Below are 22383 nucleotides of genomic sequence, written 5' to 3'. Positions count from 1 at the left end.
ACCAATAAAGTTTTGGATACAGGGATAACTACTGATTAAGAATTATAATCAGAAAGAGCAAGAATTTTGTATTCTAACTAGTACTACTAGAAGTTTGAACTTGAATATAGTGTCAGACTTTAGTATGATGAGGCCCCATGAAGAGGATAGTGCATACAAAGTTCTCACAGAGTGTCTAGCACAAAGTTAATTTGGGACCCCCAATTTTTGGTTATATTTACTTATTCACTAGGAAGATGGTCTGATACTTTTCTGTTTTTGTGCAATATTATGTATTTCTATATATATGTATTTACATCACCGAATCTTTTTTTAATTTGTTATAATTAGTTATACGTGACAATGAAATGCATTTTGATTTGTCAACATAAGTGGAATTTCTCATTCTTCTGGTTGTACATGATGTAGAATCACATTTGTTGTATACATGGACATTGGGTAATAATGTTAGATTCATTCTACTATTTTTTCTACCCTTTTACCCATCCTTCCCTTCTCTTCTCTCTACCTAATCCAGAGTGACTCTTTTCTTCTCCCCAGTTGTGAATTATCATCCACTTATCAGAGAAAGCAGACAGCCTTTTTTTTCTGTTTGTTTGTTTGTTTGTTTGTTAATCTTCGAGACAGGTCTACAATGTACTGGGTTTTAACTTTAATGTCTACCTTTGTACTCATCTTTCCCCTTATATTTAATTGGGCTCAATCTTAGTACTCAGAGTCAGGCTTACATCTTGTCTATCTTATCAGTGAAGGTCTAGCATCTCTAATGAACTCTAGTTATTTTAGTGAAAGTTGTATTTTTGTAAAGCATTAACAGAAAATATTATGCAGTTTACAAGAAAAATATGAAATGATATTAGCAAGAGTAAAGCCATATTGAGTTCGTATAATAGCTATGATGCACGAAACATAATTTTTATAATCTGAAATCTTTACTTTAGACTTCAGTTTGAAAAACAAGAGCTTGGTGGAATGCTCTTGTAAATCTAATAAAATTTAAAAGATTTGTATATAAGAAAGATATGAACACAACTAGTATACCAAGAAGCAAGTAACAGCACCATAATTACAATGTTGTTCTTATTTTAACCAAGTTTAGTTTTAAAGAAAAATTCAGAATCTGTAGTGTAGTGTAATCCTCTAAACTAACAGTGATGATTTAAAAAGAGTTCTACATATTAAAAATCCTTAGACTAGTTTCTCTCAATAATAAAACTTTACACAAAAATTATCTGGAAAGATAAGAGCAGATTGACTCCCAACATCACCATGTGTATGTGGGGGCAGAGGATCTTTACTCACAGAAGCCACTGGAAGCAGCCAGAGCCCCCATTCCAGAACCTCTCTGATGTCACACTTGTCGTCATGGCACTCTGGGTACAAACCCAGAAGAGCCATCTGGTGGCTCTCATTGTTTGAGAGCAGGCGTTGAGCCAAGATGGTCTCAAATGTTTTCTCACCTTCACCCAAAACTCCAGCCACATCTGTCTGGCTTTTGCCAAGCCTTTGGGCATCCTTTAATGTGGCAGCACTGGCCACATTGAGTGCCCTCTTTTTCTCCATCCCGTGAGTATCTCATGCAAGCTGCTAGATTTCTTACAAAGAGCTAGAAGGGAAAATAGTGATAGTGAAGAGACTGGGAAGTGGAGAGAGGATCAGGAAGTGGAAGAAGGATATATAGTCAGAAGCATAGAGATCTAGAGTGCCTGATGCATTTAGGAACCTGTGGGTAATGCTAGTGACATTTGATGGTGTCTGTGGCGTGTTTCTAGCCTAGATATTTAAAACTGTCCTTAATGGTGTGAGTCCTATCTCAGGAAGGCCAGGCCTCATCGGGCACTCTGGGTTGCCCTAGACTAGAACTTAGTCTGGCTCTGTTTTCAGCTGCCGAGCCCTGGCCCAGAGTGGAGAATGGGCCCTTCCAGTGGCCACTGGGTTCCTCTGTCTCCTCAGTTTCTACAGCCTCATCTGCTTGAATATATCAGACCCAGGCATCTTGCACAGAGGTAAGGCCTCAGAACCTGGAGAAGGAGGGGGCAGCCCAAGGGCTGGGGCCTATAGGGGTGATTTCTGAATTGCTCACCCCACCTAGGGCCTCAGAATCCCTTCTCTCAATGTCATCCTTAATTAGGTGCTGGCAATTTATTTCCCAAGCCACTGAGGTGTGATAAAACAGAATCCTGGAGGTTTTCCAGGTGCTTTAGAAGACCTATCAGGCTGGCAAAAGAGGCCAGGCAGGCTCCTCCAAACCACGCAATTGATCCTAACTCCTTCCTATTTCACACAAGTCTCTAATCACTGATCACTATTCCAAAGGGTGGAGCTCCATAGAGAGCTCTTCTGGCTGGAAACCCCCTTCTCTCTGACTGCCAGCTCATGTGAGTGGTCAGCTTGCTCAACAGGAACCTGGATTCGCCTGCCCACCTCCTCCCCACCCTCTTGCTGTCTTGTGAATCTACGGGGCTGCCCCAAGCAGCAGAGTGCTCCAAGGGCCTCCTGCCACTACCCAAACTTCTTCCCATGCCAGGCTCTGTCGAGCAGAAACCAGAGGCACCCTATGTGGCACACGTGAACAACCAATCTTTCCCAATGCCATGGTGTGCCAAATGTCATCTCCACCGCCTGCCCCGAACACACCACTGTGAAACCTGCAACATCTGTGTGGAGGTGAGTACTCGTCCTCCCGGTCCACTCACCAACCCATCCCCAGGCACCTAGCCAGGAGAAGGAACCACCCATCATAAGGGGGCCAGGGGTCCATATGAGACCATCTTCCCACACTGCTATAAGTAGCTCTGACACACTGTTGGTCACTTACATATGTCATTGGCTCTGTGTCTGCACCTGTCCTGAGAGACTGGCCATGCTTGCACTGGTGCTGACATGCAAAGGGCATCCCATCCGTGCTGACCAGGTGGAGTCAGGGGGAGGAAAGGCAGTGACTGACCCATCCCCTGCCTTGCTGATACTATATACCCAGACCTTTAGGCCGGCTGCTGCCCTGTTCTGGGGATCTTTGCCTGTCCCCCTCTGGGTGTCCCAGTTGGAGGGTTTCCTGGGTTCTGAGTGCTTTTCTCTTGTGTGCACACCCTGCCCTGGTTTACAAGTGCACAAGGCTGGCTGGGAAAGGCTGTTTCTTTCATCTTTATCCAGTATCTGAGAAAATAGAGGCCAGATTTATTCTACATCCTGTTCCAAGTGACACTGGGCAGGTCTTGTCTCTAAAGACCTCAGTCATGACAGGTGAACTGATGAGCCATGGAGTCCTAACTATTCTCTAGCAATGGAAATGCCGCTTTCTCCCTGGAGATGGGAGCTCAAGTGTAGCCCCACGAGCAAGAAGTCTAGAGGGCTGGGTTGTGGGAGGCCTCAGGATTTGGGGGTGCTGGAAGCCAGGCCAGATAGACCCTCAGTGCTGCCTCCTCTCCCCTAGGAATTCGACCACCACTGCAGGTGGGTAAACAACTGTGTGGGGCACCGCAACATCAGGCTCTACATGCTGCTCCTCCTCTCATTGTGCCTCTACCTGGGTGCCGTGCTGGCTAGCTGTGGGGTATTCCTGGCACACAGAAGCAACATACCCTTCATGGACAGAGCCCTGACGTATCCACACGGTCCCAAGGGCCCACACTGGAACCAGCTCTGGTGGAGGGGAGGGAGGGGTGGTCAGCCAAGGGGCTGGGTAACTGAAGGCGGGGATGACTGGGCGGGCTAGAGGGAGAAGTCAGTTGGGAGAACCGTTGGTGGATCCCTTGAAGGCCAGTGGGGGTGGGGCAGGACATGGCCTGTGGAATTGAGAATCCAGAGTGGGGGGGGGCATGGAGTGGGGAAAGAAGGTTGAAGTGGGACAGGAAGGACCACAGTGAAGTGGGTGAGGTTGGGCTTAGGTGTAGTAGACTAATTGTCCAGTCCAGGGAGAAAGAGTTGGTGGGTGGGGGCAGTTGGGACACTAAAAGGAAAGGGGAGGGGTCGATGGAAAGGCGGGGCCAGGAGGGAACTGTTCCCTGGCTTGGCTTCTTAGCCTGTGCACAGCATCATAGTGGCTGTACCTTCCGCTGGCCTCCTGCTGCCACTCATCCTGCAGCTGCTCATCAAGGCCAGTGCGGTGACCACCGCAAGGCGCCCCTATGAGACCCAGGTAAGGGGACCAAATGTGTTTACCCTGATACCCAGCTGGCCACCTCTGCCACTAGGCACTATCTCTGCTTTCTCCACTTCCCTTGGCCCTGATGATGCCCCTGAGTCCTTCCTGACCCACATCTTAAGATGCAGCCCAGATGTCTCCTCCCCATGGAGCTAGATGGTCATGCTCCCTCCTGGGCGCATTGCATTGAAAGCCTACTGTGAACTAGGCTGTGTGTTATTTGATGGATGGGTATAGATGTGAGTAGGAACATCCTGCCCTCATGATGATAAGCAGCTTGCAATCAGAATAACACCAGCTGACACCCAGGAACACTCGAAGAGATGGGGTTGGTTCTGAGTGGTGTAGCAGACAGGAAGAAACTGGGAGTTTGGCAAGGCAAGGGCTGTAGAATAGGACATGCCACTCTGTGTGACCCTGGATGGTGTGTGATTTTGGATTGGAAGAAGGCCAGATTGCATTGCCTGGGAGAGACACACCTGTGCACAAAGGCATGGAAACCTGGAAGTAGGGTGTGAAGAAGACAATGGAGAAAGGGATCTAATTCAAACACAGGGTGGCATGAGCAATGAGGTTAACCCCATGGGGTCAAGATTAGAAAGGCCCAGAAACTCAACCCTGGTAATTAGTTTGGATGAAGTCAAACCTGGAAGCCATGGTAAAATTTCCTCAAAATGTCATTAATGAGGAATACTTTACAAACCATAAAATTTATCCTTTTCGTCTATAGTTTGGGATTTGGACAAATGCATACCATTGAGTATTCTCCACCATGGTCAAGGTTAGACCAGTTTCATTACTCCAGAAAATCCTTTCATCTCTTGTCAATTTCTCTCCCTACATCCTTGTGGTTTTTTGCTTCCCAGAATCATGCATTGGTGCAGTTGTGTGCTTATTAGTCTGTCTTCATTCATTTAGCACAACACATTTGAGAGTCATCTATGTTGTTGCTCGTATCAGTAGTCTGTTTCCTTTTATTTCTGTATAGTACTGTATGGGTTCCCTGCATAGTGTAAGACATTTACCATTTGAAGGATTGTTACATTGTATCTAGCTTGGGGCAGTAGTTTTTCTTTGTGTGTTCTTTGTTTCTCTACCAGGAATTGAAAACAAGGATGCTTAATCACCTAGCAGCATTCCCAGTCCCCTCTATTTTTCCTTTTTGAATTTTTTAAAAACATTTTGAGGCAGTATCTCTAAGTTGCTTAGGGCCTCGCTAAGTTACAGATGCTAGCTTTAGCCCTCCTGTCTCAACCACCAAGACTTGAGTATACAGTTTTGGACAACTGTACCAGATATTTTGGGGCAGTTCTAAGGAAAGATGCTACAAACTTTGGTGTACAAGCAACTGAACACAAGTTTCCATTTCTGTTAGGAAAAGTTTTAGGGGTGGGTATTGTGAGCTTCAGTTCATCATTTAGTTTCCCTGGCAGCATTTTCCCTTCCCCCATCCTGTGGTTCCTCTAGCTCCAGGTGAGGCCTTAGGCCATTGCCCTTCCTCCTCTGCTCTGCTCAGAATGAGGCCCTCCATGTCCACATTGCCCAGTCTTAAGGGACCTAAATGTGGCCTGCACTCTGGGATTCACCAGACAGGGCTCCTTTCCATTATCGTCAGCACCTGAAACAGGCACTAATTCCATGCTCCAACTTGCAGTCCCTTCCCTACTCCATTCCCTGACCCGGAAGCTCCTCCTAGACTTGGTGCTTGGGGGCAAGGAATCTAGGGGAAGAGCACATTTTCCAAATCGCAGTTCTATAACTGACTTGCAGGAAGACCTTGGCTGTGCTACTACACCCCTTGTCTATAAGTTTTTGCATCTCTAAAAACAGGGAAATATGGGTTAATTCACACAAGACACATAGAAAAGTGCCTGGTACCAGAAAGTGTCCTACCTGCTGCTTTTAGTATTACTACCATTCCTTCTGTGGTCAGCTACATGTGTCTCATCTTAAAACCCAAGTAACTCTCACCTTTAACATCCTAGGTCTCCACTCTACTTGTTGTACCCTCTGTGCCTTATTCCCTGAAAGAGTTGACAGTGCTCACTAGCTCCACCCTTCACTTCCTGGCCCAGAGCAGTCCAGACCCTGCCCTTTCTTTCATGATGATGCTCTCAACTAGTGGCAGAGCCAGCAGACATTCTTGAGACTACTCTTTCTGGACAGAACACAGCCTCTGAAACCAGAAATAATGGAATTAGCCTTCTTGCATGTCTTAATGGTTAACGCTCTGGGGGTCTCCTCTGCATGTACCTGGGTGGTATGAGCTAGGTTGCCTATATAGGTCCCTTGATACCCTCTCCCTGCACAACCCTGGCAACTCCCCACAGTGCCCAGGGCCTCATGTTGCAGCTGCACTCTTGACCCTGAGTGTAGGCTGGCCATGCTGTTTGTAATGTGTTTTCAAAACCCAGTGCAGTGACCAGAGTTTATTTATTTATTTTTTTGCTACTGAGTATTGCATCCAGGGACATTTTACCACTAAGCTATATCCTCAGTCCCTTCCATATTTTATTTTGAAGCAGGGACTCACTAAGTTGCTGAGGCTCCTCTCTAACTTTTGATCCTCCTGCCTCAGTGTTCTGAGTCACTGGGATTACAGGCATATACAACCACGTCTGCTTTGACTGAGATAGTTTTGATGCCCTGAAATATTTCTTTCTGGGGTGTATCTGAGTGGTAGAGCATGTGCTTAGCATGTGCAAGGCCCTGGGTTCTTCAGTACCCAGTATACAAATAAAATTTGAATAAATGAGTGAGCCAACAAACAAATAATCAACATTTGAGATAGAAGAAAAGAGATAAAGAGACAGAGAGAATTCTGATGACTTGAGTCTCCAAGTTCAGGGGAAGTAAAAGAGGCAGCAAGAAGTTGGGCAAAAAATGGACAAGAAGAGACCATTTGATGTTGGTCTGTTGATTGAGACCCAGAATGTGAGCAGGAGCCACAAGAGTGGAGCCAGTGTGAGATGCTGCTCTGGGTACTCTAGAGGTGTTGGATTCTATTCAGGTCTGGTTGTATTCCATGAGTGTGAGAGAGTAGGGGTATTCTAACAGTGCACAGTTCTTAAAAGTTTATTAATTATCATTCCTTTCAGCTTTTTTCTATACCATATGTACCCCAATCCTTAATATATTTTGTTTTGAGATAGGGTCTCACTAAGTTACTGTGGGCCTTCACAAGTTGTTGAGGCTGGCCTTGAACTTGTGATCTTCCAGCCTCAGCCTCCCAGGTCACTATGATTTCAGGCATCTAACATTGCACCTGGAAGGAAACCAATTTCTTTATTGCTGTGAATACCTTAAAGGAGGCAGAACCTCATAGAGCACAATGGTTCCTGTTGCATTTTGGGTGTATTCCAGAGATGTTCTGATGTGAAATCCTCTTTCCTTCTTGTGCACAATAGTGTTGAAGATCAAAGTCTTACTGTGGAGGCCATGGAGAATTGGGGGTGAACACAGGTGCTTCTGGGTCACTTGCAATTGTTCCAGAATATTTGCTAGTTAAAGCTCTTGAGGTTGGGGTGAGACTCAACCTAGTCTGGGAGCAGAAATGGGAGAGACTGATGGATGAAGTCAGAGGGAAGAGAAAATAGAGTAAGAAAGAGTACAAGCTAGTCAGTGTCCATGGGAGGATTTGACATTGGAGCATGACCTTTAATGCTTTGAGTACTAAAGGCCTCAGCCCAGATTTTCCTTTTCCATCTGATTAGTGACTATGAAAACATGATTGGGCATTGCTGCTTCCACTGCCTTCCCAGAGTGTGAAAGTCAATAAAGATATATTTTTAGAAAGAAATCAAGAGGTGAGAAAATAATGTGGGAGCAGGATGAAGACACCATTATTGCATCAGTTGAGCAGAGCAGCACTAGAAATGTCTTAAATGATATCTGGAAGGACATGGCAGGAGGACATGTGTGGCCAATGGACATAGAGGAACTATGTGGCAAAGGGAAGTAAAAGGTGATGAGGGAGCCCTGAGAAGGCAGGAGATGTGGGTGCAGTGTCAGCACTGGTCTGAAGAGAGCTGCTCACAAGTGTGTCCAGGGAAGTCATTCTTTCAGAAGCCTGGGAAGGCTGGAATCTCTGGGTCCCTCTTGGGCTCCCCTGCCCTTGGAATCTTGCCACAGGTCTGTGTGGAGCCCTGCATTAACTTTTACCATCTTAAGGATTGTCACTGGGAGATGGTCTTGCCCACTCCTGCTGATTCTGAACTCCTCTTTCCATCCCCATCTCCCTCCAGCCTGACAATCCCTTTGACCAAGGCTGCTTCAAAAATTGTTACATCCAGATGTGTATGCCACTGGGACCCAAGTAAGTTGGTAAACCAGGGGCTGAAGTGGTGTACCCTGGGGCTGGTGGGATGGGGTGAAGCTGGGTCCCTTTTCCTGGTCCCTTAATCTCCAGCTCTAAGACCCTGATGTTCCCTGCTCCATTCCTTTGGGGTTTTGTCTATGGCACTCTGGGAGCCTCTGGGAATTTCATTCTGTCTTGCCCTTGTAGGTTCTTGCTACAAGAAATGGGGGTAGAGGGGAACAGCTGCCTGGATGATGCTCCTGGATGAGAGCCCTGAGCTTTATGCTTTCCAAGCTGAGCTGTGAGGGTGGTGAGGGAGAACTGGCCAATGTGGTAGTGACCCCTTGCCCTTGAACTTTTGTTCTGCAGGTACATGACCCAAGCTGTCAGTCTGCAAATAGAGCTGGGGACTGAATGGGAGCCAACAGAGGTATACATTCCAGCACAACATCCTACACACCTTCCTGCATCCAAGTCTCCAACTCTAGTCCCCCCAAGTAGTGGCTACTCTGCACCTTTACAGGAGGTGTGAGGAGTAGTGGGTGTGTATTGAAACAGGGGTGTCTGTGGGCTGCACACCTATTGGGAGAAAGCCTTCCTGTTGGGCTGGCTGTGAAGCTGAAGCAATTAGAGCCTAAGGATGGGGATTATGGAACTGGAAGGTGCACTGTTCAGGTCACAGGGCTTCAGAACACACTGAGGTGTCCCTGGATAGACAAAGACATAATAAGACTAAACCATAAGTTTTCTATACCATAGAACATTCTGGTTACTGCTTTTTTGACAAATAATCTTATGGCTTCTTTAAAAGTCATAACACTTAACTCACTGGTTTTTTGCTTTCTATGTTTTGTCCACTTTTCCAAGGAAGTCTTCTATTTCACTGGTTTTTCCCTTTCCTATTGTGTATAACTATTATATCTAAAACTTGGAACTTTTCTCTTCCCCAAATTATGTATTTTATGTTTTTATATTTACATCTCACTCAAAGCCTGAATGTCATTTAAGGGACAATTGAGCATGAAATTCTTCACCACCCAAGAGAGATTTTCCATAGTAATCACCTTACATGGAGTCAGGAAGAGAGAACTACTAATGGGACTTGCAGGGGACTATGATGTGGTGACACATAATGCAGTTCCCAGACAGAGCTCTGAGGCCTGCCATTGTATCCTGATCTCATGATAGTAGATGTGTTTGCTTCATTCATTTCAATTGGCTCATTGAAGAGAACGGGAGGCTAGGCATTATATCTTTGTAAAATGTTTTGTGAAAATTTGTTTCTTCTTGAATGTTATTTCTCATACATGGCCAGGGATTATTAGATGGAAAAAATTACCCATGATATAATTAAGACACAATTTTACTGCAGGATGATAGGCCATAAAAACCTTGATTTGGGGCTGAACATGTAGTTAAGTGTAGAGAGCTTGCCTAGGATACATGAGGTCCTAGGTTCCATCCTTGGCATGGCAAAAACAATAGCAAAGCAAGGCAAAAACCCATACATCTAGCTTCTAGGGGGTGGTACCCACCTATAATCCCAGCAACTCTGGAGGCTGAGTTAGCCTGCTTGTAAGTTTTCAGCCAGCCTGAGCAATTTAGTTAGATCCAAAGATTAAAAAGGACTGGGGAGTAAGCTTGGGGGTGAGGCACAGCTGGGTTCAATCCCCAGTCCTAAAAAAGTAAATAAATACATAAATGGTTTTGAATCCTACCAATAAGTATTGATCTTTGAGTCTGCCATTCTGATTTTGTTCAGAAATTTGTTTTTAAATTATACTAAGCTCTTTCCTCTGTTGCTTGAGAGGAATGTTATTAATCTGTCGAAAGTGTTCTGTGAATTTAGATTGAATTAGTAGAATGTAGAATGAGAATTTTTGGAAACTTTCTTGGATATTTCTTTTTAACAATTAAATTCAATTTAACATTAATTTTATTAGTAATAAAAATACTGAAAATCACCTGAATATTTTGAACATGAAAATAAGAGATGTTATATATTGAATAATTAATAATAAATGAAATAATACCTATGCATATGGAGATATATCAGAAATCAAAGTAAACTTATCTATTTTTATTATTATTTATTTATTTATTTATTTTTTTAATTTATTTTAGGTGCTGAGCTGACTCCCATGTCCTTGTATGGGCATGTGCCACCACACATGATAATTTAAAAAGAGATGGGAAGATGGTTGAAATTCTTCCCTGTATTCATGAGTCTCTGTTATTTACCTTTCCCCCCTATATTTCTGTAGGTCTGAAATAGTTCAAATAAAAGTTTTGGTTACAATGATTGCCTCCTCTTTTCTCTTTCCTTTTTTGTTTAAGATGTTAATTCTTAAGTGTTCTTTGATCCTTTTGCAATTGTGAGAAGGGCAAAGTCTTTGGATAGTATAAATGGCTGTGATTTACAAGTCTTAATTCTGATTGTGTCTTTTTCCCCTTAGGTTTTCTGGCACAGTTTTTACTGCTATTGATGTGGCTCTGGGTCAATAAAAGTTAGCAACTTTTTCATACTTCTACCTGCATATTAGCTTTCTTTTAGGAGAAACACTAGATGAAGCTAAGCATAATCAATAGGAATGTAATTTTTAAATTTGGATATGTTCTAAGAATTAATCTATATAATTTCATACCATTCTCACTTTAGGGGGAACAAATAAGGCATTATATCATGAATAAGCAAATATTGTAAAAAGTATTTTCCCAGGTAGGAGTGAAAAGAGGATTAATTCCTGGCACTGGGCTGAGCTTAGGATGGCTAATCAACTTCAAGGAAAATTTGGAAAATATTTAGGGTCTAGGTAATGGAAAATACTGTGCATTTTCAGTGTGTGAGTCAAAATACTACTCATTTGTCAGTTACAATCTCACTATGTAATAATATATAGTATGTTAGTACAAATTATTAACAGTTTGGTGTTTGTTACTTTCTCAGAGAATTAGGAAAACCACTGATTTGTTTTTTAATTACATTTCCATTATAGGTTGCTATTAAACAGATTAATTTACAGAGACAACCACAGAAGGAACTGATTCTTAATGAGCTCTTGGTGATGAAAGAATTAAAGAATCCCAACATAATTCACTTCTTAGGTAAATATGTTTGAGGTTATTTTAATTATTGGGATAAAAACTTGGAAATTTATCATTTGATGGAGGCTAGCCACTTTGAAATGTCAATACTGAGAAGGTCCTTTTGCTACAAGGATATTACTTGGTTGGTGAGAGAAGTCAGCTTAATGAAGGACATTGCTGATCTGTTGTCTATTCATGCAAATGATCATATGCAGAAACATTAACGATTGTGATGTTGGACCTCAGTTTTCTTTCTACCTCTTCAAACTTCCTTGGTGTTATTTATTGGTCAAGAATTTATAATCAGAACTTGACAAAATCTACCCTCTGCCATTATTCTACAATCACTCTGCTTCTGAGTTAGAGAGCTGAAAGTGTTAGCTGAGGAGTGTAGAATTTATTAGTCAGCTATATGGTTTCTTGTTTGGGGTATAAATAAGAATGTACTCATCTTTCTACATAGTTGAAGTACCCTAGTTAGATGCCTTTTTCAGCACATTTAAAGTACTTTTTCTACACATGAATACCGTGGTTATAGAAATCAGGTTATCAACTTTGAAGTTCAGTCTCTGAACCCAAGGTCCAGAAAAGAAGAAAGCAAGGTCACATCTCTGAGAAAGGCATATGTGTATACCTGATAGTGTTCAAGGCCATTTTGAAACAGAGTAGACTTTTGAAAAGTAAATATTCTTGCATTTGAGGTGAAGAATTTAAACCATCCTCCCATCTCCTTTTAAATTATCATATGTGGCACAACATCATTAGTAATTAAGGAAATACAAATCAAAACCAGAGAATACCACTTGCCACATAATTTCAGACAATATTCAGTGCTGGTGAGAATTGTACCTTAAACCCTGAAATAGAAGGGAGGTGGAAGTGAAAACAAATAGAGTGATTATTATACATATATGAACATATATATTTTATGATTATTATTGTTTGGCATTTTTAATAATGTAATGTTTTTCTTGAATAGCTGTCAATTGAGAGAAAGCAGAACTGAATTCTATGGGGAATTTAAAATGCTCCACGTGCATTATCAACAGTGTTTGATAAAGTTTTCTTATAAAACAGAGAGTGTCCATGTCTGTCAACAATTATGATATGCCCAAAAAAAGTCTTAATGTAAAGTAATATACACCTTGTCATTGACTGGGTGATGGGAGGTGTGTGTCAATCTCAGTTAATCAGCTACAGTTATCTTTTGACTGTTTTCATTTACCAGATTGTCCATTTTCTAGATACTTGGCTTCAAACTGCCATTTTTCTATGAAAAAGCCTAAGAAAATGATGCACATAATAGATTTTAAAAAGTAACAAAGGATCTGAATGTGATGGTGGATAGCTGTGATCCTACCTACTTTGGGAGGCTGAGGCAGGAGGATTACAAGTTCAAAGCCAGCCTTAGCCAAAGTGAGGGCTAAGCAGTCAGTGTGACCCTGGCTCTAAATAAAATACAAAATAGGTTTGGGGATGTGGCTCAGTGGTAGAGTGCCCCTGAGTTAAATCCCTAGTACCCTCCTCCCCACAAACATTAAATAAATAAATAAATAGATAGATAAATAAATAAATAAAAGGGTTGGGAATGTAGTTCAGTGGTAGAACACACTGACTTCAATTCCCAGTCCTGGGATAAAAATGCAGACAGAGTTAAGTATACCTCATTAAAAGATAGAGTTTAGGAAAAGCTCAACATTAACATAAAATGATTATCAAAGCAGTTTGAGCAAATTGGGGAGAAGCAACTAGACTGATTCTCTGAGGTCCCACATAAGTGGTCCCAATTTTTAGAAACAAAAGGCAGGTGATATACATATGTAGACTTTGCTGGGCTACTCAGAAATGTCAGTGTCATGCTTCCTAGCATGGCCTCCAATCTCAACATGAGGATATATTGGGTATACAAAAGCAGCTATCAGGAAGTTGTTTTGAATTTCAAATGGGATAGAATGAGGTAGAATGCAATGGAAGAAAGCTTGTGTTTTATAAATATTTTTCTTAAAATTCTTAGCAATTTGTTACTGATTTTTATTAATTATACTTTTGATGAACTTAATGAGCTTTTGGGAATTTCTTGTTAGTGTCCTAGGATAACAAGCATTAACTTGAAGGTAAGGGACCATTGCAGTCTATCATTGCAGTGATCCATGAATTGAAGACTCCCTAAGTACATGTTGATACACTATTGCAGCAGTGATCCATTAATTAAATATGTTTTGGATCCAGGTTATTACAAGTTTAATAGGAGAAATGCACCAATTCCACTGGGAAAAAAAAAAGCCAGTCTTGACTCCATGTTTCATTTCTTCCATAAGCACATTTCTTGTGTCTCCCAGTAATGAATATTCTTTCTGAGCCTTCCCTGTTTATTATTTTGTGACTCTGTCAACATTCAAAGCTCCACTTAATATTGATTATATTTGAAATTCTTTGAGCGTTACAGAAGAGACTTATAAAATAATTACACAATAGTATGTATTCACATGAATGTACTTCTTTTGTGAATAAAAGAAAAGTGCTATTTTATCCTCTTTAAGAGATAAGCATAATAACTATCGAATAGACTTAAATGAAAGAAAATTAAAATTTTATTTGGATCATTATTCAGTCCATCCTTCATTATAAAACATTCATGAAGTTATTGTCATGGCAGAGTGAGCTCAAGAAATGTGATAATATTCTCTGGTTCTTAGATTTCACTCCTTTTTTTCAATCTTTTTTTTATATATACTACATGTTACATAGTACACATTATTCAAGAAAATTGTAATCGTTTCTCAAATATTTGTAATAGAGTTGCAATATGTGCTAGACCTACAGATATTCTTTACTTTGCTGAACACATAGCGCCCCAAGTAATAGGATGGGATATTCCTTTGAAGTGGGAGATGAGTTGAGAACAGGAGCAAATGAGAAGAAATTTAGAAAAAAATTAAAATGTTCTAAATGATCTCACTTTGATCAGTAAACCAAGAATTGAGTTATTTTGGCATGAGGGTGCCTGTAGAGGCAGGAACTGAAGAAAAACAATTTAGACTTTCCATTGTCAGGGGCTGCATGGTCTTTTCCTACCAGGATGCTGATTCTCCAGTGATTCCCCAAGACAGTCATCACCCACAAGTGTCTGCTCTTCTCCCATGCTGTCATTTTCTAATCCTTGAGTCCTTGAAAGCAAAACAACAAAAAATGAAATGAGCCAAAAGACAAACAAAACCTTTCTCCTTCCAATGTTAAAACAAATTTTATTTCCCCATATGTTTTCCTTTGAACCATTTTTGAGCCTATTTTTTTAAAAGACAGAATCAAAATTTTCAGGACATTTTGTGAGTGTTCAGGTGCAGGATGTACCAGGGATGCAAGGGCCACTCTGTCAACCTATGGATGCCAGAGATGATCCTGTGATTGTGGATGATCAGACAGGTCAGCCTTGCCCCTCCTCAATGTTAAGTGTTGAGAGAGCTAAGAGAGTCAGGACCAGGGAGTGCATGTGAGCAGGTAGACTAGAAGTACATTATGAAGCAAAGGTATCACTACTGCTGGACCCACAGACTCAAGCTGTCATCAGTGGTGGTGTTACTGGTAGCCGATAAGGAAGCCTGTCTGCATATAAGTTGGCTGGATTCAACCACCCACCAATATAAGAAAAGAATAAATGATGAAAAAAGAAAATGAATTCTATGCAGTTTGAGTAAACTGTGGAGAAGCAACTAGACTGATTCTCTGAGGTCCTACATAAGTGGTCCCAATTTTTTAGAAACAAAAGCCAGGTGATATATAGACTTTGCTGGGCTAATCAGAAATGTCAGTCTCAGGCTTCCTAGCATGGCCTCCATTCTTAATATGAGGATGTTTAGGGTGTACAAAAGCAGCTATCAGGAAGTTGCTTTCAATTTCAAATGGTGTGTTTCAGGGGCCATAAACTCCCACAGGTAAGGATGGGAGACAGGTAGATGGAAGCTGGAGCAGGGAACTAGTTCGAAAAAGAAGAGGGGCAGAGCTGGTTAAAAAATAATAATAATAAAGTGAAACAAATGCATAAAAGATTAAACAAATAAAAAAGCACCATTTAAATGCTAACTACTTTCCAGGGAATGCACAATGTGCTTCTACATACATTATCCCCATCATTTCTCACGACAGCCCGGAAAGGTGTACACATGAGTGTCTTGGGTAGAAAATTGTCAATTTAGGTAGCTTTAGTAACTGAAGCTTCACAATTCAGTGGGTATCTGAGACAAAATGTGAGCCAGTTAATTGAGGATTGTCCCAGAAAAATCTCAGCAGTGTTCATAATAGGAGATAGATAATCACTGTAGAAGAGGACAGGACACATCCAGGAAAAGGTAGAAGAATCCCAGATTTGTAAAATTCCACACCATCATTAAAAATTTACAAATTAGGATCGATCTTTAAATAGACCAAGTTACCCATTCCTATGGGTTTACGTGTGTATTCAAACTATTAAAACTTATTAATTTTAGATTGATTTCCTAAGAAGGTCTCACTTTTCCCTTGACTAAATTTTAGATAGGATTTTTCCTAATTGTAGGTGCTTTACATCTTCTTTCTTCAAGAATTTAATTTAAAAAACTTTAAATATTACAAAGTTTGTGCTCTGTCTCTTTGAGATATAAATCTCCTCTTGTCAAGGGCCAGTTTCTATAACCCAAGAGAATCTTTCTCGAGGACCTGGGAGCCATCACTTGGAAATGTAAACATAAGGAAGATAGAGGCCCTATATCCAGTCCCTGTGGGAGGGTGGGAGCCTAACTATGTGCCAATTGGTTGACCCAACGTATCCCTTAAAATTCTGCAGTATTTTTTCACTAGCTCATCCCTGAGCTTAAAAACTCTTCAACTTTATTTTAATGGATTTGGGTTCTATCTCTCCCCGTATTGTAAGTCTTCCTTGCCTATTTAACTCCATCGGATGCAATCTTTCTTTGACATTACAAACTCCAGGTAAGTTTCTATTTGTAAGATAGAATATGCAGCATTTTCCATATATTCAAATATAAGTGTCAAAAATTGGTCACCATTCTGCACTAATTTGGAGATAATCTCTAGAGATAAAGAGATGGTTCAAATAATCTTTGAGATCTGTAAATCTTTTAATTTTTTTGTTATTGGTGCATTATAGTTTTAGATAATGGTATACATATTAGTACATGCACATAATGTAATAATACAATTTGTCCAATATCCATCCCCAGGAGATCAGTAAGTTTTTGAAATTTAACTTTACAGGAGGCAAAAAGGAAATATCATTCTCTGTGCAAAGAAACACTAGTTTAGATGGATGTGAAATATATTTGAGAGAGGAAAACACCATTAGAAATTTGAGACTATTCACATTACATAATCTAGTAGACATGTTATGAACTCCACCCTGAACTAATGCAGAAATATATTTTGTAATTTTGACTTCTGTCTCTTGATACAAAGTTGATGCAACAATTTCAAAGTTCTCTTCTGTAAAAATGATAAAGGACAAGGTAGCTAATATCTGTTTCTCTGACAGTCTTATTCAAATTGAAATTTAGTCTACCTAGAAGAATAAATTAGATATAAATCCTTTAGGTTATGTTTTCTACAAGTTGATTTTTTCTGACAATAAAGACTGTAAAGCATGCGTATATTTGGGGGGCAAATTTCTATTACTGACAGATTTAAGATATTTTATGTACTGGTAAAGATTAATAGCTCAATAATTAATATAAGTATGTGAACATGAAATATATAAAAACATATTTAAACACCAAAACCTATCATATGTTGGAAACTATTCTAAGTACTTTACAAATATTTCACGATTTATTCCTCATAACAGCCCAATGAGGTCCAATTATTATCTGTATTTTATGGGAGAAGAAACTGAGGCAGAGTGACATTAAGCAACTTACCCCAGGTCACTGTCAATATAGAAGCAGTAATTCAGTACATATGATCAGATTCCAAAGTCAGATAATTATGCTGCCTTTTATTTTATTTTAGTAGATGGACATTATACCTTTATTTATTTTATGTGGTGCTGAGGATCCAGTCCAGTGCCTCACAAATGCTAGGAAAGTACTTTACCACTGAACTACAAACTATTATTCTGCTTTTCTAATGCTTACATAAACAGCCCTTTAAACAGTTTAGTCTCTTTGGGAGCGGGAGACTCCAAAGATTAGGAAATTAATTTGGGAGTGACCCTGCAATGAGAATACTCCTGCAATAGTAAACCATGTGTGAATTCAAGGAGGTTGAGACAAGGAAAAGTTTCCAAGAAAGACTGAGGAGATTACAAAAATTATTTTGAAACAATATTCTGGCTGCAAGGAACAATAACAAGGGTAGTGTCAGCCTAAACAGATGATGATGTCCATGCAAAAAAGCCATTTGTATGTACAGGTGTGGCACTCTTATAAGGTGGGATTGAACCCAGGAACTTTTGCATGCTCAGGAAGCACTCTATCAACTGAACTACACCCAGAGCCCTCTGGTAGAGTCTTTTGTGATACATTTTGCATTTGGCATTCATTCATTCATTCCTTCATATCCTTCAGGCTTTACTCATTATCATTTTCTTTGTTAGGGTGTGATATAAGTGACACCATTTGGATTCTGACAAATTTCACTATATATATATATATATATATATATATATATATATATATATATATATATATATATTAATTACATACCAAAGTCTTTTGAAGCAATTCTTTGTAAAATCAAAACCATTTAGAAGAAGCATAAGAATGCACGAGGGTTGGCGCTCTACTGCTGCTGTCATGTACCCAGATAGAGCTGAAGCAAGACCAAGTGCAAAGGGTGGGTTTTTTGAAAAGAGAAAGGGGTGTGTGTGTGTTGGGGGGGTGAACAGTCACTGCACACAGAAAATTGTATATCATTGGTTATTATACCAGTTATCAATTTTTTTGCCGTTGAGCTCCGAATCCCCGCTTCAGTATATGCTGTGTGACCACAGGATTCCTTTAAGCATTTCTCTTTTAAAGTGAGCTCAATGTTAAGCTTTCCCAGTAGAGGGCGCTCTTGGAGTGTTGGACAAGTAGAAGGGCCCCTTCCTCAGTTTCTGGTTGTTGAAAAGTGGTTAGAAAGGCCTCACCTCATTCCAGGCCTGGAACACATAGCTTCACCCAGACTTGCAATCTCAGATGTTCTCTCTCTCTCCTTTGTTTCTGACTATATATTTTTTTTTTTTGGTAGTAGTACTGGGGATTGAACCCACAGGTGTTCTACTATTGAGCTATATCCCCAGCACATACATATATACATACATACATACATACATACATACATTAATTAATTAATTAATTTATTTATTTATTGGTACTGGGGATTGAACTCAGGGGCACTCTACAACTGAGCCACATCCCCTGTCCTATTTCATATTTTATTTAGAGACAGGGTCTCACTGAGTTGCTTAGCCCCTCTTCTATTGCTGAGGCTGGCTTTGATCTCTGATCCTCCTGTTTCAGCCTCCAGAGCAGCTGGGATTACAGGCAAGCCCAGGCATGCGACACTGCACTGTGCTAGCACTTTTCATTCGGAGACAGGGTCTCACTAAGTTGTCAAACTTGTGATCCTTCTGCCTCATCTTCCCAAGTCTCTGGGACTGCAGGCCTGCACCACCATGCCTGGCCTCAGTCTGCTGTGATGGTAACTTTCCCCAGGCCGCACAGGGAAACAGTGCCCTGAAGACATTCTGCTAGCACAAAACCCCTGATTTCCTCTATAGAATCAGTGTGGCTCTTTGAGACCCATAACTTCCTACCCTGCTTCTGTTCCTTCTGCAGGTCCAAAGTCTATGAGTTGGGGCCTGCAGGATTCCCACCCTTCTGCATGGCCAGTGTTGATTACTGGTGGTCTGCTCCCCCCACTCTGGTGAGCTGCTGGGTGGTTTTTACAGAGTAAGGGCCCACCATGGAGATGAAGTGACCACGGAAGTCCTTGGTTACTGGTTCTTGTGATCACACAGGAAAAGTTTCAGGTGCTTGTACATTATAGCATATGCTCACAAATGAATTTATTAGAAGGGATAAGACACACCGTGTAAGGGATGGATTTATTAGAAAGCTCAGGTAAAAAGGGATAAGGGGGAACACTCCTGAGGAACAGAATGGGTCCCCTCAGAGAGAATAACAGTGCACCCTTCCTGCTCTCCAGTTTTATAGGGGACCCATTGAAGTTTCCAGGGAGTGCTACCAAAGTCCTTATCTTGACTACTGACAGCCAGCAGGATTGCATCAGAGTTTCTAGTCTCCAATGTGCATTGTTGTACCCCACCAGGGGAGAGTTTACTGTTCCAATGACATGCTAAAAATCTAAGGCAAATTTGGGTCATTTTTGGCCCATGCTGATGGGTCTGATTAGAACTTGTTCTTACAGATTTTATGTTTAGGGGTTTTTGCTTCGATTATTTTGTCTCCCTCCGTTCTGAAATCTCAGTCTGAGTGAAAGTCAAAGTCACTGCACTCCCTTCTGAGCAACTTGTGTTCTTGTCATCAGGGAGCAGCCTTTGGGGCCTGCATTCCCCCTGCAGACAATAGATGGTTTGCTGAGGAGTGTAGCGTACTCTATCCAATTAAGCCAGGTGAAGCCCCAAGTAAGTTGTTTTTTTAAAGAAAACACATGGGGTCAGCATAATAGACCCAGTTTATAGAATGATCCCCTTAAGCCTATGTTCCCACCACTTATGTCTATTACCTATCAATCTGACCTGGTTTTGAAGATCATCATTAGCCTGGACAAACCAAGGAATTTTCTTTTATTACGTGGGCTAATATATACCTTCTCTGACAAGTGCTGAGCTCCATCCTTGGAGAGAGGGCCCCTTTTCAGTTTTGTCCTTCTAGAGCTACTCTCTCTCAGTCCTAGGAAACTATACAGAATTCTTATATAAGTTTTCATTCTCTTTTTTTAGGAGGGGTTAATAGTTAATTTTTAACTATTTTAATTTTTAAAAATTAAGATTCTGTAGTTTAAACTACTTCATGGTTTCTATGTCTTGATTGGGCCCAGACTAATTTACACTCATTAGTGTAAATTAAAATTACAGATAGATACAACTATGCATACATATTTGTTTGGCTAAAAGTGTGTGTGTGTGTGTGTGTGTGTGTGTGTGTGTGTGTAGAAAAATGCCAAATGTGGGGAGGATATAGGTCACCTGGAACTCTCATTTATTGATGGTGAGAGCATAAAATAGGAGTCTCATAGGTTCTTATAAAACTAAACATATGCCTATTCTGTGGTTCATCAATTCCACTACAAGAAAAGTCAAAACATATATGCACCTTAAGACTGGTATAGGAATGTTCTTAGGAGCAATAATCATCCAAAATTGAAAGCAAACCAAATGTCCATCAGTGGATACATGGATAAACAAGGTACAGCATATTCATAGGATGGAATGCCACTAACGATAAAGGAAAAATAAAAGTATTTATATACAATGAGACGATGAATGTCAAAAATATACATTGTGAAAGAATCCTTAAAATGTTCATACTATTCAATTCTATTTTTTTATTTTGGTATTCTAAAGCAGGTAAACTAATTTTTGGTGGGTGGAAAACTATTTTTTAAAAAACAATGGTTGTCCTTGGCTTGGATTAAGTCAATAGAATATGCTTTCCCCCTAACTTCCCATTAAGTTCTACATGATCATTGATAAAAATATCAATGATATTTGATATTTGATACTCAAAAGTTTAAGAGTAGATCTTTAAAAATAAGGGTTTTGGTTACAGGTTATACACTTTTTTAAGGTCAGTTGAATGTTACCTTTAACATTTGTGCATTTCACAGCAGAGGCATTTAACCCAAAGTATAAACAAAATACTATATACATGCTGAACTGTTTAGGTGGGAAGTATGTAGAAATCTGAAACTTGTTTCAAATGCATTAAAAACATAGATGGCTGAGTGGTTGTATAGAGGAGAGGATAGGTGACTATGTGCATGATAAAAAAATGTAGAAATGTGTTAATTATGAAATTTTTAAAGGTTAAGATACTGGTACACAAATTTATTTTTAAATTTTGCCATGTTTTGGAGATTTTTATAAAAAATAATTGAAATCATTTTTGAGGTGATTAAAAACATATTAGTCTTCTTGTCTCTTAAAACTGTTCAAGGGGCTGGGGATGTGGCTCAAGCGGTAGCATGCTCGGCTCGCCTGGCATGCGTGTGGTCCCGGTTCGACCCTCAGCACCACATACAAACAAAGATGTTGTGTCCACTGAAAACTAAAATAAATAAATAAATATTTAAAACTGTTCAAACCATTCCCTGGCCTATTATCTCATTGGTGTTCTAGTTTTGTGTGAATGTTGAGAGCTGAGGGTCTGTTTTGAGCTCATGTAACCTCACTCCTAATATGGGTATATTTCCAGTGTTAAAGACTGAGGAAAGCTGACTGGCTTGGATTTTCTATTATAATACCTCTCTTTGTTTACAGTTCATCATGATCTGAATGATGTACAACTGTGTTGCTTTATGTGATGTAGCCAGTGTGCTTTTCTGAGGTTATGTATTTCTACTCTTCAACAAAACTTAGCTTGGTTTGAACCACAATACCTAGAACTAATGTAAAAATGGTTTTTATTTATTGGCTCTATATTTCATACATGTTCATCTGGATTAAGTTGTAAATTTCTTGGTAAGGTCTGCCTTTTATTTATTTTGCATCATCTATCTAGATAATATGGTACAGTGCCACAGACTCAGGTGATATTTAAATGATGATTGTGTCTATTATTCATACTTGAAAATTTTTGAAAAACTCAGGTGAGGCCAGGACCCTTATAAAATAATGCCTAATTTACTCAAAATCACAAGA

General features: G+C 40.2%; 1 protein-coding gene across 1 annotated transcript; it reads left to right on the top strand.

Annotated features, from left to right (window-relative positions):
• Positions 1-1438: 1438 nt before the first annotated feature.
• LOC144253420 (palmitoyltransferase ZDHHC19-like) lies at positions 1439-10611 on the top strand. The gene is made up of 8 exons (XM_077795521.1): positions 1439-1566; positions 1885-2006; positions 2528-2667; positions 3434-3603; positions 4033-4138; positions 8389-8459; positions 8811-8871; positions 10566-10611. The coding sequence occupies exons 1-8, from the start codon at positions 1439-1441 to the stop codon at positions 10575-10577; spliced, it is 810 nt and encodes a 269-aa protein (XP_077651647.1). The 3' UTR covers positions 10578-10611.
• Positions 10612-22383: the final 11772 nt, after the last annotated feature.

The sequence above is a fragment of the Urocitellus parryii genome, chromosome 2, assembly GCF_045843805.1.
Source record: "Urocitellus parryii isolate mUroPar1 chromosome 2, mUroPar1.hap1, whole genome shotgun sequence".
In the NCBI taxonomy this organism is placed as follows: domain Eukaryota; kingdom Metazoa; phylum Chordata; class Mammalia; order Rodentia; family Sciuridae; genus Urocitellus; species Urocitellus parryii.
The sequence above is the reverse complement of the archived record's forward strand: the minus strand, read 5'-3'. Positions and strand labels throughout refer to the sequence as shown.

Bases quoted from the DNA above. Each gene is read 5' to 3' on its own strand.
- LOC144253420 (XM_077795521.1), top strand. From the start codon at position 1,439: ATGGTCTCAAATGTTTTCTCACCTTCACCCAAAACTCCAGCCACATCT. The intron at 4,139-8,388 runs GTAAGGGGACCA...ATCTCCCTCCAG, and splicing joins GGCGCCCCTATGAGACCCAG to CCTGACAATCCCTTTGACCA. The intron at 8,460-8,810 runs GTAAGTTGGTAA...TTTGTTCTGCAG, and splicing joins TGTATGCCACTGGGACCCAA to GTACATGACCCAAGCTGTCA.